This window comes from Lineus longissimus, chromosome 5, assembly GCF_910592395.1.
Source record: "Lineus longissimus chromosome 5, tnLinLong1.2, whole genome shotgun sequence".
NCBI lineage: Eukaryota > Metazoa > Nemertea > Pilidiophora > Heteronemertea > Lineidae > Lineus > Lineus longissimus.
The window spans coordinates 7,859,645-7,875,358 of NC_088312.1; the positions used below are offsets into that span (position 1 = coordinate 7,859,645).

At 38.5% G+C, this 15,714-nt stretch overlaps 1 protein-coding gene across 7 annotated transcripts in view; it reads left to right on the forward strand.

Moving 5' to 3' along the window:
* The first annotated feature begins 276 nt into the window (after nucleotides 1–276).
* LOC135487388 (synaptotagmin-7-like) overlaps nucleotides 277–15,714 on the forward strand; it is an 80,405-nt gene continuing 64,967 nt past the window's right edge. The window contains exons 1-3 of one of the 7 annotated variants that reach the window (XM_064770965.1): nucleotides 277–436; nucleotides 4,873–4,901; nucleotides 10,006–10,059. In XM_064770965.1, the coding sequence (XP_064627035.1) occupies nucleotides 10,014–10,059 (46 nt within the window). In that variant the 5' untranslated portion in view covers nucleotides 277–436; nucleotides 4,873–4,901; nucleotides 10,006–10,013. Of the gene's footprint in view, nucleotides 437–2,888; nucleotides 3,057–4,872; nucleotides 4,902–10,005; nucleotides 10,060–15,714 lie in introns of those variants that run through there. The other 6 variants (XM_064770969.1, XM_064770966.1, XM_064770970.1 and 3 more) reach the window with 6 other exon arrangements.

Genomic DNA, 15,714 nt, shown 5'->3' on the forward strand with positions numbered 1-15,714 from the left:
CGGCTCCTATCCAATTTTACAGCAATAATCAAGACCAGCGAGACACACTTGTACTCGTCTAGGCGATTCTTCCTTGTCACTAACGTTTGGCAGTTGTAGATATAGAATATAAAGCACGATTAGGAGCCGTCCCGACTTTCTAAATAGGATCACTGCCCCAAATTCACGTGCAATGATCCATTTACCACGTGTCTTTCGCTTGAGACGGTCTTGTCTCCTGTCTCAGTTTTAGGTATATTTCAGTTCCGTCTAATGGTCTTAGACGGCGTCAGCGGCTGGGCGGTTGTCGGTGTTAGTGTGTGGTGGGTCATAGCATCCAACTAAAGTTTCTCAAGTTTTGCATTTCGATTTAAAGTTTGATTCCCGCCAAATATCACATGTTATAGACGGATTTGTACGTTTCATTGACGATGTTACAGGAGACGGACAGCTTCTGGTAGGTTTGCTGAGGGAATTTATCAAATAGATGCACTGTCCATGCCTGTCATCTTTGATGACCTAGTTAGTCGTGTAGTTTATCCTCTGTGATATGCGATATGTATATAGTCCCTACATAGTTGTTGCTTAGTCAGTGGGTTTGGTTCTGGGCTAGGCTACATTGTATTGTGATGATATCACACCTGTTATCTATTTGTATTTAGTTATCCATGCCTAACTGGGGAAGACCTTCTGCCTCATTTGGTCTTAAACTTCAGATAAAGGTGTACGGAATATGGAATGGAGATTTAAATCCGTGGTAAGCCAGAATGGTATTTGATGGATTGTGGACTCTCTCTCTCACAACTAATCGGAGATTTATGATGTGGCCCACCCATCTACAGTGGAACCTCCCTTAGTGGACATCTCTCTAGAAAGGACAACCTCTCTATCAAGGACACTAATTTTGGTCCAAAATTGGTTGTATCCATTCAATTTTACCTCCTCTATTTAAAGGAATGCACTTGTCAGTCCTGAAGGTGTCCTTAATAGAGCGGTTCTGCTGTAGGCCTATATTCAACAGGCCCAATTTTTGTAGGATCCAAGTAGGCACTTTGACACAGTGGGGCTATTGCCCTAATTGGGCAGGCCACATGCTCCAGAGTGCCACTGCCAGTAACCTTTTCAGGAAGATGCCCTTTTCATCCTCAGACATGTTAGGTCCTATATTTAAAATCTATTACATGTACATGTACTACCACACCCTGTCTTGTTTACTGAGTTTTTAGCAACTTAATAGTTGTTTTAGTCGATAAACTTGCTTCAACAAGTGTGCAAAAATCATGCTGTTGTACGCTGGATACAAAATGCCATTAACTATGTCACATTGGCTAGACAAAATTAGGCCAATTATTATAGAACAATATAGGCCTAATGTTGAGATACAGATGCAGGACTGAAAGTAGGTTTGGATCAATCGATGCCTCACTTATCAGTTTTTAGAATGAGTTATTTCAGTCACCTGTCGAATTCGCACCGATGTCAAGTGTGGGTGTAAGTAGAGATAACCTTGTAACATTTAGGATAGAAAAAGTGAAGGAGATTGTTATTAATTTTTCACATGACTTTCTTTTTCATTTACCATTTTTGTGATTTTTTTGCTTTTTGCAGCTATGTTCGAGCAGGTAGTGTCATAAATTATAAGAGCACAATGGGCATGTCTTTTTCAGATGGGTTACTAGTTAAACCAGGCGTAAACAGTGAAACCTCCCTTTAAGTGGACACCTCTATTTATACCAGGACACCCTGTCTATTTGGGACAGTAGTTTTGGTCCCAAGTTGTTTGTTTCATACAGTTTCACCTTTGTATTGAGGATAACTCTCTATTAAGAACAGCATTTATCAGTCCCAAGGCAAGGATGTCCTCAATAGAGGGTGTCCTCAATAGAGGATGTCCTCAATAGAGGGTGTCCTCAATAGAGGTATTCTCCTGCATCTTTGTTAATTGATACAAATGTACTAGCATCTAATTTTAAATACCTAGACCGATTCAAAAATCTCAGGACTATTTTTCACTCTCTATGCTGTAATCATAATTTTTTTTAAAACTACCGTAGAACCTCCCTTAGCGGACACCTTTCTATTTTGGACACCTTTCTATTTTGGACACCTTCTCTATCAAAGTCACTAGTTGTGGTCCCAAATAGGTTGTTTCTAATCAATCTGACCTCTCTAATAAGGACACCTCTCTTTTAAAGACAAAAATTGTCAGTCTGGAGGGTGTCCTTAATAATGATAATATAGAGGTTCTACTGTACTTTGGACCTTGTTGTCAACTTTATGACTGCATTTCTTTTAGGACACTTGACATTCATCTTTGATAAGAATAACATGCATCTAATTTATTTACCCATTTTGAATGACAAGATGAATGGTCAACTCACTTATCATGATGTTGACGCTCTTGGCATTAACCCTTTCAGTGCTGATCTTTCACTGTTTAGTTGGCTAAGAGTGTACAATTTCAGAAAAAATCCCAGAGCAACTTTGGATACTGTCATGTGTTCATGTTATGATTATTACAATAACTAAAGTATTTCTATGTGGAGGTTTCTGCAGATATGCATCTGAAAATGTACATGAACAGTTCGTAGAATGTTTATGTACATTTTCAGATACGTTGCAGCCCCACCTCATTTATGGGAACTCTATGAGCGCTGACCTTAGTAAAATCATGATTTTCCTTGTGAAAAACACCAAGTCATTGAAATCGCTCAAGACAATGAAATATCATATTTAGAATTGTAAGTTTTCTGGCTCTCTGACATAAGATCTTCTATCAGTGATCTGGATCATCGGAATACAACACTCTTGGCATTTCCCTGGGGATCTCTTATCATTGCATTGCGGGATATGCCAACCCAATCAGATCTATAAGTGAGTACTTTCACTTGCCTGATATTTAGCTATTGATCATGTGATCGCTAAGCGGTCCTAACGTGCTACCGCTAGTCTTCAAAGAGCGATGGCGTCTGCCAGAACCATGGGGATGCGCCGGAACATGTAATTTCTTAAGCGAGGACCGGTGTGTTTTGGGATATTTTGATTTTTGGAGTTTTCTTTGTTTCTTCCTCATCGTTGTAAGTACTTCTTGCAAAGTTTGTATGGATCGAGAACTATAGATGCATGTTGCAGTAATGTTTATAGTTTTATAGAGTTTATAGTTTAAAGTTTTATAGAGTTCAGTTTTATAGAGTAGAGTTTATATTTTAAAGTTTTATAGAGTTCAGTTTTATAGAGTTCATAGTTGTATAGGGTTTATTGTTTTTGTTGAGTTATCAATTTGATGCGGCCCAAATTTAAATCTCTCTTATTGAGTTACTGTTGGCCAACTTTCCAAACAAAAGGTATCATAGTAATGTTTAAAAAAAAGTCCATTTGACTTAAAGTCATCCTTGATTATCAGGGTTATAAATGATGTGGTAAAGACTATGTATGCCATGGAGATTGTCAGGTAAGTTTTAAAAATCATGGACTTTCACAGAGTTTCATTTTTTTGCAGTTCACTTGTTTGCTGCGTGCTTTAACCTATCTCACCATGCAAAATACAGATTGAGATGCAATAACACTCGCAATATGTGCCACAATAATGTTTGTTTGAATTTCAGGGGGAAAGTACAGATTGAGTTTAAATATCCTTGTTGTGAGAAATAACAACTGGGGAATTTTTATCACATTGTCTGGTGCCATAAATAGCTGATAGAGACACAAGATTAGGTCAACGATGCCAATCTTTTAGTTAACTGTTTTGCTTTTTCTGTTATCCTTACTTAATTCGAAAAAACATTTGTTTGTATGTAATTTTCTCCTAAATTGACCGGTCTAATTTTTGATTTTCGAATAATTTAGAAATAACAATTTATTGATTTGTGGCCTGTAGATTAACAATTTAATACTGCTTGCCAACAACATTTACTATTGGGGAATATGTCATTGGTCTGTTGTGAGATTCCTGGCAGGCGCGTCATCACTTATATGTTAAATTACCTGAAAAATTAATCTGACATTAATTGGCACCATGACCCTTGATATCATCGGCACTGGTTCTTTTAAAATTTCGAGTTCAAACTCGGTGCCAAATTCAGCTCCTAGGAAAAGGTTTATTATGTTGATGAAAATGCACAAAAAATATTGTTACTTTAAGTAAAACAAAAACTCTCAGTACCAGATTCAACGCCAAAGGAAAGATTGTATGATGATGAAAATGTACAAAAAAATAGGCATGTGTGTGGGTGAGGTGACTCAAGTAAAACAGTTGCCAGAAAAACACATCATGTAAATACTGGATATCATTTTCTGTCCAATGATCAATACAATATTTTACTATCCGAAGATCAATACAGTATTTGATGTGATTTCTAGTTTCCTGAAATAGTTATCTTTCCTGTGCAGTTAGTTGCTATAAGCTTAAAGATTGTTTTATGTCCCAAATATCATGAGGTTGAGATGTTTTTCATGGCGCTATGCTGGACCAATATCAGGAACGACGCAAATGGCGCAAAAGAGCTGTAGCGCTTCTGACGTTTGGAGGAATGGTTCTGTCACAAGCGATACAATCTCTGACACTATGTCATCCCCGATATTGTCCTGCTAGGCATGAAAGGCGTCAATAGACCACAATTACTGCAAACATTGCACTGTCCTGTCCATCTTGTTGTCATCTTGTTCGGTTGGAAACAGGGTCGCATCATTTCCAACTGGAAAATGAAAGATGACATTTGAACTTATTGCCGATTGAGCTTTCATTACATTCTGTAAGCTTTGACGTACTACTCACTACACCGAACAGCTATCACCTCCAAACATGACGTCTACAAAAGATTATGTCGAATGTTGTCTTTAGAGGAATACTTGTTGGTGATGCAATTTGCAAGTTTGTTCTTCTTCTTGTTTCAGTTGTCTCATGTGAAGACAAGAACAATAAGGTAAGAATTCGAACTATGAAACTTTTTGTGTGAAAGTATAATAAAGAATGTGTGTTTCGTTGTTGGTTAGTAGCCATCTACTCTAAATTTGCCAGTCGTCTCAAGTGTATGTCCTCATTTTCCCCACTGGTGAAGGGTCAGGGGGGATAGTGAATTCCCTTGCTGCAAATTCATGGCTGTCTATAAGCCACTTCAAAATATTTCAAAGTTTCACCCGGCCCTGTCTTCTCCCGACATCAGAGTGCATGATGGGTTGGATCGCTCAAGTGGAAACTTCGATTTCGACGCGGGACCTGTCTGATAAAAGAAGGGTCTAATCACCAGGAGATTGATTTAACATCAAAGTGAAATAAAGTGATATTGATTCCAGCCTTGGGAAAGACAAGCGTAAGTAGAGAAGACTTCGATTTCCAAAATTGGTTTGAACGGCAAATTTCTTCTGAGGGCAGTTGGGTAATTATGGAAAAATGACATGATATGCGCACAGGTTTCTACACCCTACTACTCATCAGATGCCAGGAACTATAAGTTCTGCGGGGGGGGGGGGTGAAATATTTCAAATATATGGCGTGCTTATTGAGTGGATTTTAAGATTTAAATCTTTTACATAAATAAAGAGACAATAAATGAACTAAATAATGATAGAACATATTGTAGATTAAAAAAACCTTTTTTTCATGAGTGGATTATAAAAGGATTAAAATGCTTGGAGGATATCTGTTTAAAAGGTGAATAGCTCCATGATGTGCATCAATCACTTGCATGTCAATCACCTGCACGTTGGGTGCCTCAAATTGTTTATCTTAAATTGGTACTAAATTGAATTTTTGAAAAATTGTTGAGGAATTTTCTTGGCATTTTTGTCTAACTGGCACTTTGGCTGGAGGCCTTGGTGTAAAATAAGTCCAAGAGGAGTCCTTCTAAAACATATATGTTCTGCCAGTTTTTTTCAAGTAGGCCTGATAAAACATTCGTATTGAGTACAAGGCTTGGGTGTTGTTAATCAATCGCACTGGATTTTCCTAATTACATTATGTGAAATAATCCAATTCCCCTATAAATCATTACTTTCCGAGAAAGGGTAAATTCTAGGCCTATTTAAAGCATTTGTATTCATGATATTATCTGTCTAAGGGGCCACTTGTCCAAAGACTTCACAGCACTTTGCAATGGCTTTTTCTGCGTGAGCCCTAGAACTATAAGGATGACATCCTAGGTGCGATTTCCTAATTTTGGATTTTGTTTTATCCCTGGATGTGCGTTTGCAATCGCCATGGCAATCTATCGCAATGATGGGACAGGGACCTTCTGTAAGTAACTTTTGTTTCTAATGCCGTGGTCACACTGGGGTTTTAACACGAATTGAATTCGAATTAAAACGTTGATACGTATTGGGGCGTCACACTCAATTCGGTTCATACCGATCTCAATCCGCTTTAACCAACACGGTTCTTAAACCGAATTGAATGCGAATCAGCTAATCCGAATCAACGAAACCGTATTGAGATTTCAAGTGTGACGCGCTTGATATGAATTGAGGTTTTCGATCGCACTGCGCATGCGCCCGGCGCATGGAAAGTGACCTTTGACCGCGGGAACTAGTGCTCCGGACTAGTTAACTGATGTATTTAAATGATCTCATTAACTCAAATCGTTTTTCGTTATGCCATAGAATAGGGAAAAATCAACTCCCTTGCACGTGACTTGCATTTCCATTTCCTGGCAAGGTATGTTGCCGCCGGTTCGTTGGTCAAAGGTACGCTGGTCAGCAACATCGTCGCGGCGGGGGTTTCCCCGGTTTTGGCCTCGTTTTCGAGGGCGAGGCCGGGATTCTCCGCTAATAGTGACGGTGGTGTTGACTCGCTGAGGACACTCCTCTTTGACCCGAACTTTGGCAATAGGCATGGCCGGGAGATGGAAATGGTCAAGCACCTTACGCGATTTTAACTTGTTAATAATGACTGTGTGATACTGTGATATAACATGTATATACTTATATGTTTTGTACTCGTAAATTTTATTCTCCCATATGGGAGGTTAATAGATAATAATGATAATAATAATAGATGGCGCGTCGTTAGTATGCATTGAGTGTGGCGCGTTTTAAACCAATTTGAATGGGTATTCGGGCCAGTGTGACGCGACCGTTCTGAAACTGGATTAATCAATTCGTATTCCGGAGAGCGCTCTACGGAATTCGGTTTCAATTCGCATCCAGTGTGAACACACCATAAGACGCCTGAACACGGTGCACAAAGCTATATTCAAATTATCATGAAAAGCTAGTAGTACTAGTAGGTGTTTATGATAATGCAGGTCACGTCTTTTTAGTTCCAGATGGACATTTTTCTTTTGAGGTATGTGTGTAAAACTTGCCCTAGATATTTCAACTAAACGAGATTAGGATTTGAAAGTTGCAAATGTTGTTTGTTGAATGATATGTCATTTGTAATTGAATCAATTGGAAAAGACAATTCTTAATAAAGGATGTGTCACTTCCAAGTTGCTGGCCCTTTAATGCCTAGGCCCTTTGAAATCAGTAGGCCCTATGTCATGTTTCTTACAATTGGCATAATGTCCTGAATAGGGGTTGAAACGAACATGACCATCACACCCAAAACACAAGACAAGTGACCACTGAGACAAGACACGCCCTAAACACAAGACAAGTGACCACTGAGACCATGATAACTCGGACCTGCAATACAGCTGATAAGTGTGTCCACAATTTTCCACCCAGCTTAATTGCCGCCTTTCCAAATCAAATATTCTGATTTGTTAGAATTCGGTGGATAGTGATGTTCAACGAAAGCCAATGTGATCGACCGCCTTATCTTCTGACAGGTAAACATCAATGCAAGCTATATCTCGAGTCCTGAGATATAACAAGAATAAACAAGTCACGTGTAGTAATCATTGATAATGGTTATTATTCTTCTTCCGAATTATTCAATCTCAGATGTGCATGACACCAGACAGTAGTTCTCGTGACCAGCACCATCCCAACGTGCTATTTTATAAGATGACAGTCAGTGAACCACATACCATTTGAGATCATATCATAAGAAACCTGCCCTGTCGAAAGTGCTTATTATCAGAACTAACCAGACAGATCAAGTGGGAATTGTCTGTCCGTGCATGTCCATGAGACAACTCGGGACAACTGTGCACTGTCCTTAGTTGTTCAACCATCCTTAACGATTTTATGGGCTTCAGCAGTCCATGAATAGAAAGTTTTGAGAATGTTTGTTAGCTAGGCGCAGACCAGTCATGCGTTTCGCCTGGTACAGAAGGTCACCGTCAGTGATTCAAACCGAAGTATTTTTTTTTCCTCCGCGATTTCGCTAATGCAGAATTTATTGCATTGACCACTTTTGCATTCGGTTAGGTGCCTTTTTTTGCATCCAATACCTTCTGTTGGTGTTACATTTGCAAATTACCAGTGTGTTGCTCAGCTATTTCGAGATAACCAGTATTAAACAAACCAGTGAATGCAAATGGACCCTCATTGGTGGACCTTGTGTGATGAGGAATGATTATAAACATGAAATTATACTTTTTTAGGAACATTACATGAGAGCACGTTAATACTTTTGTTACCAAAGAGCGATTTATTAATTCATTGCCCTTCAGGTATATTATGTATTTATCTTTATTGACTGCAAATAAAGGGAAAAATTATAGAAATGCAAGAAAAGTGGTTGTCTTGTTACTTTCGAAGCAATCTTCATTGAAAAAAAATGGATTGAGTAATTATTGCCTTGACTTAATGACCCCCTCCCCCACCCCCAAACGTTATAGTTTATGCAACAGATATGAAACGGTACCTGTTCAACAAGTTCTTCTTGTGTTTATGGTATAGATAATGTGATGTCTTCAACATGCTCAAAATTTTTTTCGTAACTGTTTAGGCAAAGAATTTTCTTGGGCCTTCCTTAAGAGCTGTTGCTTTATAGTTCTAAAATAGGAAAAGATCTAGACGGCTTTGTTTTGAGTGCTGACTGTCTGTCAATAGTGTGCTTGACATTCACGTCCCAGATCAATTCTACATCACTCTGTGTCATTTAGGCCTACTTGCCGTAATTAGACCATTTATTTAGACCCACCAGTTCAGTGATAACATATACGCTGAATATTGTAAGAGGTCGCTAAATAGGAAAATAGTACAGTATGTTATGTGTAAATGAATCATCGTTTAACCCCTTCAAATTTCGAAATTCTCCAGTCCACCCCCCCTCCATTAGGTTTAGTCTCGTCCATCTTGTAGATAGTTGAGTGGACGGCCCCTCGATGCCCATTGAAATGACTAGATGGCAAAGTGACCTCCGAATAAACACTCTTTTTGGCCCTTTAATTTGATTAAAATGATGAGGTTGCATCATTGCCAGAAGAGCAAGTCCTCCAAGATGTCTATACTGGTTGCCCGTGTTACAATAGGACAAGTACCCTGCAATAGGTTTTAAATAAAATTCAATAATTTTTACTTTGTTCAAAGGGCAACTTCTTTACCGAAGTAACTTGATAAATTGGTTGTCCTGGGCAAGCGGACAAGTGGGATAATCAAGCCCTGAGATGATAATGCATACATTTTACATCCACATCCCCGGTATTAAATGTGTTCTGACATCCACAGTAACATTTTTGCTGACCTGCAGTATGGCAGAACTTCATGTCATCTCAACAGATTTTTCCTAGCCGAACTATGAGGTATTAACTACTGTGCTAACCAGTGCTAATTGATTTCGCTATCATATATCCTTTTGTTGTAATTGCACTTCATTGTCTTGATATCATGTTTATTAAGGGTAATTGTTGACTTGATATCATGTTGATCAAGGGTAATTGTTGCTTTGAAAACTTCCTTGAGTGATTGATGCCTGACTTATTGTGTTTGCAAGAAGCAAGTAAGGCATTCATATGTATATGGTTAGTGTGAAAGAAATTTTAGTCTGCCTAGAGAGTTAGTCCTGCCCTATTGTTCAATGATGGTTAAAAGTCAATCCGTCACTGTTCTGTGTCTTCTTATGCATCGATAACCTTCTGTCTTTTTTCTCTTCTGACCGCATGAATGTCTAACATGATGTTTCTCTCTCTTACTAACAAGCTGCATTCATGTCATCTAACTTGACAGGACCTCAAGTCACCATGAAGGTCAATTGTAAGTACATTTCAGTCACATCCCTCAATTGTAAGTACATTTCAGTCATATCCCTCAATTGTAAGTACAATTCTGCCACATCCCTCAATTGTAAGTAGGCTACATTTCAGTCAAATCCCTCAATTGTACACTTCAGTCACATCCCTCAATTGAGAGTACATTTCAGTTGCATCTCTCAATTCCGTGAAAACTGAATTATCACATTGTATCCCCCCTCTATAGTGTGTAGACCTGTTGCAGTGTTTATCCCTTGTATATTGTCCCAATGTAATTACAGTATGCACAGGTCTCATTAGGATTAGGAGTAAAATGTTATCGCCAAAATGCAGGTGGAATATTTCAATGGCAAAAGGTTCTTCATTTAAATTAAATCGAATATGTCACTGGTGTTGATGACTGTAGTTCAGCCTTCGAGATGAAGTCGGAGTGGAAGTCCGATGGGTGCTAAACCTCTCAGTTGCTTTTGAAGTAGCCTCATGTCATTTTCTCTTACCGAGAATGTGAAATGATGAAAAGGTCGCTATGTTCCTCGCTTGTGAAATATGTGAGGATTAATTCTGGATAGAACTGTAATCTTTTGCCCAGATGAGGTCATGTGATGCATCCGCATCCATTCTTTGTTGAAATATGAGCAGAGGGATGAAAGACCTGTACTAATAAGTTCTCATCAGATGAGAAAAATACCATGAAGAAAAAGTATATGAAATGACTAGCTAAGCCAGTGATTATGAGCAGAACCAAATGAGAAAGCCTTGACTGACAAGTCCCTGAAAGTTTGAGATCATCTCAAAATTGCCTTGCCGTAAGAGGATGAAAAGTTTTCTTCTAAGGAGGTGGTCAGCCATTTCCCTGCTTAATTTTTCAAACTTCTGGCATCATCCAAATGTGTTTCACGACCAGTCAGAGGACCTTCTGAGAGAGATGAAAAATTCTTCTCATAATATGGCATCAAACAATTATGAGCCTTGCCTGCCCTCCCCTCTTCACCTGTGTCGTAAAAAGTGTAGCAGAAATGCTATTCAGCTGTTGTTGATCTATTGGCGGAAGACCTTTCTCTCGATCAGAAGTTTAAATTGTTTCACTCTCCACTTGGTGTCTCTACTGTTCACATCTTGGATCATCGCAACTGTGAATGAAGCTAAAAATAATCTGATATAATTTTGATCGGTTCAGTATCTGCGATGGTATCTGTTTAACTTGAAGTCTTATTTTTGTTAATGAAACTAATTATTCTGGGTATAGATGATTAGAAAAGTTGGGTCTATCTCAAGATATTGGGATACGGAACTGTTTTGTACTTTCTTTAATTACTTGACCAACTCTTACAGGGTCACTGCCCACAAAAATGTACCTTCTCATGTCGTGTTCAAAGCTCTGGCACATGTCAATCAGTTCAGCTTGCGGAATGTATGGACAATAGGGTTCCATTCAGAAACTTGCATCTGGGAATTCCATAATATTGACTCTATGCGTCAATTGCATTGATATCGACTGAGGCTTGGGGAAATGATGAAGGGGCATTGTACTCCTCCTGCGAAATTCCCTTACCTGAAAATCAATGAGGTAAAGGAGGGGTAATATTGCTCCCTGTAGACAGCCTCAAAAGATAATTTGCTATGAAACAGGACCCGATCTTGTTTGGGGAGTTAGGAGACAAAGGAGGAAAAGGTCTCGGGATTAATGCGACGATGAGAGTTCCTTGTAACAGAACTAACTGATTCAAGTAATGAAGAAAGGTTGACAAGAATTAGTGCATTCGTTGAAGGAGGTTTATGATGTTGCAGCCGGTAGATCTGATTCTGTATCAATAGTCCTAATATTACTGTCTGTTTTTGACAATAGATTGGAAGCTTTGTGGCTGATGGCCTCAGATGGTATTATAATGAAAGGCAGGGAATTTGAGTATTAACCAGATACCCACTAAGGCCAAGCATCAAATTTTGTTGCGTGAATGCATTCCATCTTTTAGAGAGGCAAAAATAACAAGGTGGTCTACAGTATAACCCAAATAAAATAAACAAATCCTTATTCAGCTAAGTCTAGTGCTTTCCGCTCTCAATGAACTTAATAACCGAAAGTAAGTCGCATATCCCGATCATTCTATTGGGTCAACATCAGAATCTCGTTCAGTCAGTATCTATTGATGTTACTTATGATTGTTCTGATTGATTGAATATGGATTTTGATTGATCTCTCCCATGACGTCCGATTGTATTACCGTCGCCATGGTCACCGGGGACGTATTCTTGATTTGGTTTGAGAGCAGATTGCACAGTTCTCAATGGCTATCAAGACCAGTTTTACTTTTGATAGCGTGATGGCAGCAGTTGAAGTCAGGTTTATACATTTGATGATTGGGCCTTTTGTCTGCATGTGCCATACTGTTTAGAGTTTTCTTACTTAGTGTTTGCCACATGAAATTGTCTACATGACTGGTTATGAAATATGGTAATACCGTGAAATTGTCTACATGTCTACAAATTTGCTTATTTTCAATTAGCGATAGACTAATCGCATTTGCTGTCGAAATTTATTGGTTAATGCATGCATAATCATTAAGTCTGCGTTTGATGGTGATTTCGCCAAAGAATTAAATGCTGGCAAATATTTCGCAGTATTCAGTATGTCCTCATATATTTGCTTGGAGAACCTGTCTTTGAAGTATGATGAAGCCAGCCTGAGCTTGCAAGGCTTACCTCCTCAAAGAGGGAGGCTGATATTACCCCTCTTTCTGGTACCTGGCATTTTGGCTCTCATTACATGGCTCAGACAATTCTTTTGCGTATCAGGTGCCGACTATAAAAACTCCAATACTCAGCTGTTTTTCGATTTTCCGTCATAAGGCTAAAATGTGTCATATATGGTTGGCAAGGTAACCATGTGAGGTTTCAAACTTTGACCTTTGTCACATATCTCGTCAAGAGAAATTTTTGCAAACCCAAACCTTTTCGAGCAGAGTATCCAACTTGCAAGAAAGAATGTATGATAATGTACTAGTGATTTCCTATACAAAGGTGGGCCCTTGCATTCTTGAAATCTATCAGTAAAAACAACTAATCTGGTAGTTCCAATTGCACCAACCATGAAATTAGTAAAAATAGAAGTGAAACTTACCATTTATTAGTTGTCCCAGCTAAAAAAATTAAAAATAACCATCAAAATGGTTAGGAATTACTTGATGGTTAAAACTACTAATTTCACAGTCGGTGCAAAAGGAACTACCAGAGAAGTAAAAAATTACTCTAAAATAATTATTTTTACTGATTAATTATAAAAGGGTGGTGATCATATCGTCCCCTTTAAATTTAATTAAAATGTAGCCTCTTTTGGTCACCGAGTCTTGGACCTGGTCCATACATCTTCGACGCATGAGATTGCCTCGCCGGCTGTCCAATTATTGGCAAAAAGAGGAAAAAAATTGCGGCCACGAAAATCAATTATATACACGCGTCTTACAATCTGGTAATCATGGATTTTTCATGTCTATGTGAGGTGAGGGGTGGAAAATATCATTAGTGTTGAAGCGGGAACGGATTAACCTTCTGTGATGGAAGAGAAAAGCCCTCTAGTGGAGACATGTCTAACTACTTCTAATTATTTTGTCTAATTAGAATTGTTCTAACTAATAAAAAAAATTGGAAAAATATATCAAGTGCTAAACAAACGTACTTTAAAACATTGGCTAATTTCTAACACCGAGTTAGAAAACATATGCGAATTTTATTACGAATTACTTCAACTGTTTTTGTGCTCAGTAATATTCTTTTTGGAAAATAAACATTTCATTAAAAGTAAAGTAAAAACAATCTATATATTTAAAAATATCCTATGATTGATCTTCAGAGATTCTCCATTAAAGCTTGAGGCATCCATTCCAACTCAAATTGGCAAGTAAGCACAATGTATATCCTATAGAAACAGTGCTCCTTTTTCTATCTGGTTAGAGTGAAAATATACGGTAGCCATTTCAGTTTAGCTTGAACGTAAGGTCATGTAGATGACTTGTTTGAATTTCTTCAGTTTTAGCAGATTTCTCAGTTGAGGCAAGGGTGAAAATTCTCACTGTGTATCTGATTGAAACGATTTATCATCCCATTAACTAATTGATTCCCTTACTTCCATTTCAAAGCTTCTATCAAATTCTGTGAGCGAGAGCAGTCAGGGTTTAGATCGATCTTTAAACTGATGCAAATCTGTGAATGAGCAAACATCGATTTTAAATCCAATTTCTCAATTTTGTTAGTGGCTGATGTCAGTCATGAGACAATGATCTAATTACTAATAAAATGTGAGGGTACTCGCAGATAAACAATGCCATCATTTTGTTTGTGTTTGAGTCCTTTACTTGGGATGGGTTTTGGGAGACCAGTGTGGCATTGTGGTTAGAGCAATAGGTTTCTAATCAGGAGGTCATGGGTTGGTCCCTGATTGGGCATTTCTGTTCAATTTGACCTCAGTAATCAGGTCACCTCTCCATGATTTGTCCGTCCAAAGGATGTCCTAGAGAGCAAGGTTCTCCGGAAATGGAAAAAAAATGAACGGTAAGTTCTTTTGGTGGGTACTTTACACTCTTGATTTTTATATTTTATTTTCTTGAAGAGCTTTACGTTCCTTTCCCAGCCTTATCAAGAAACTCTTCTGAAGAAACCAAGTAGTGCACATATTTGACTACACTTGGCCATTTCATGGATGGGCTAGTTGAAAGACATGCAGAGTACAGAATGTCTTTAGCCAAGCCTCGAACCCATGACGTTTCAATCACACATCAGCCATGCTCTTCAACTGCACCACCATGCCCTCCTGTGTATGAACCGATACCAGCAGTGTGTTAAAGGAAGTATTCATCTGGCCTATGCCTCTAATACTCCACTGCAGATACCTAGCTTGTGCTGATGTCTGAACTATGTATAATTGATTGTGATGCAGTACCAGTATCAAAGCAATGCCCAAAAAACCGTTTCCACATCTATGCCTTCGAATCGTTTATAGGTAATTACATTTCATATTTCGCCAAATGCTCAGACAGGACACATTGCAATCAGAATGCTGAACAGTGATGTTTTTCCATCTGGTGGAATGAGAACAATTGGCAAAAAGGATAATATCCCCATCCCCATTCTTCCCATTTAAAGAATAATAGAATTTCATGTTTCGCTGCATCCATGCCGTGTCTGAAAATAGACCTACGTACAGGATCGATTTTCTTCTGCAGCTCACAAACAAGGTTTTGTTGTCGCGTTTTTAAAAAATCCGCCAAGGTTTCTGTGAATGTGATTGGGCCCGTCTGTCTTTGCCAGTGGTTGGTGTTGAAACCACTGTTAGGCTTGGTACAAAATATGGACGAAGTTAGATATAACAGTATTAAAAGTCCTATTTCAATTTTAAGTTTGAGATGTTTTGGAATGGAAATTGACACCTTACTGTCGATATTGGTTGTATCGGGTGGAGCTGTTAGTTCATCTCCACTCTTGTGGTGTTAGGTGAGACAACCAATACCTCAAGTCAAGTATCCATTCCTAAACTAATGGCATTTGCATGCAGTATCCCCAAGGGCGTAATTTCCTGGAGACTCAAACAAACCATAATACCACATGAATATACATCGCCTCTTAAAATAAAAGTATTGATTATCTTGTAACAATCTTGAACAACTTT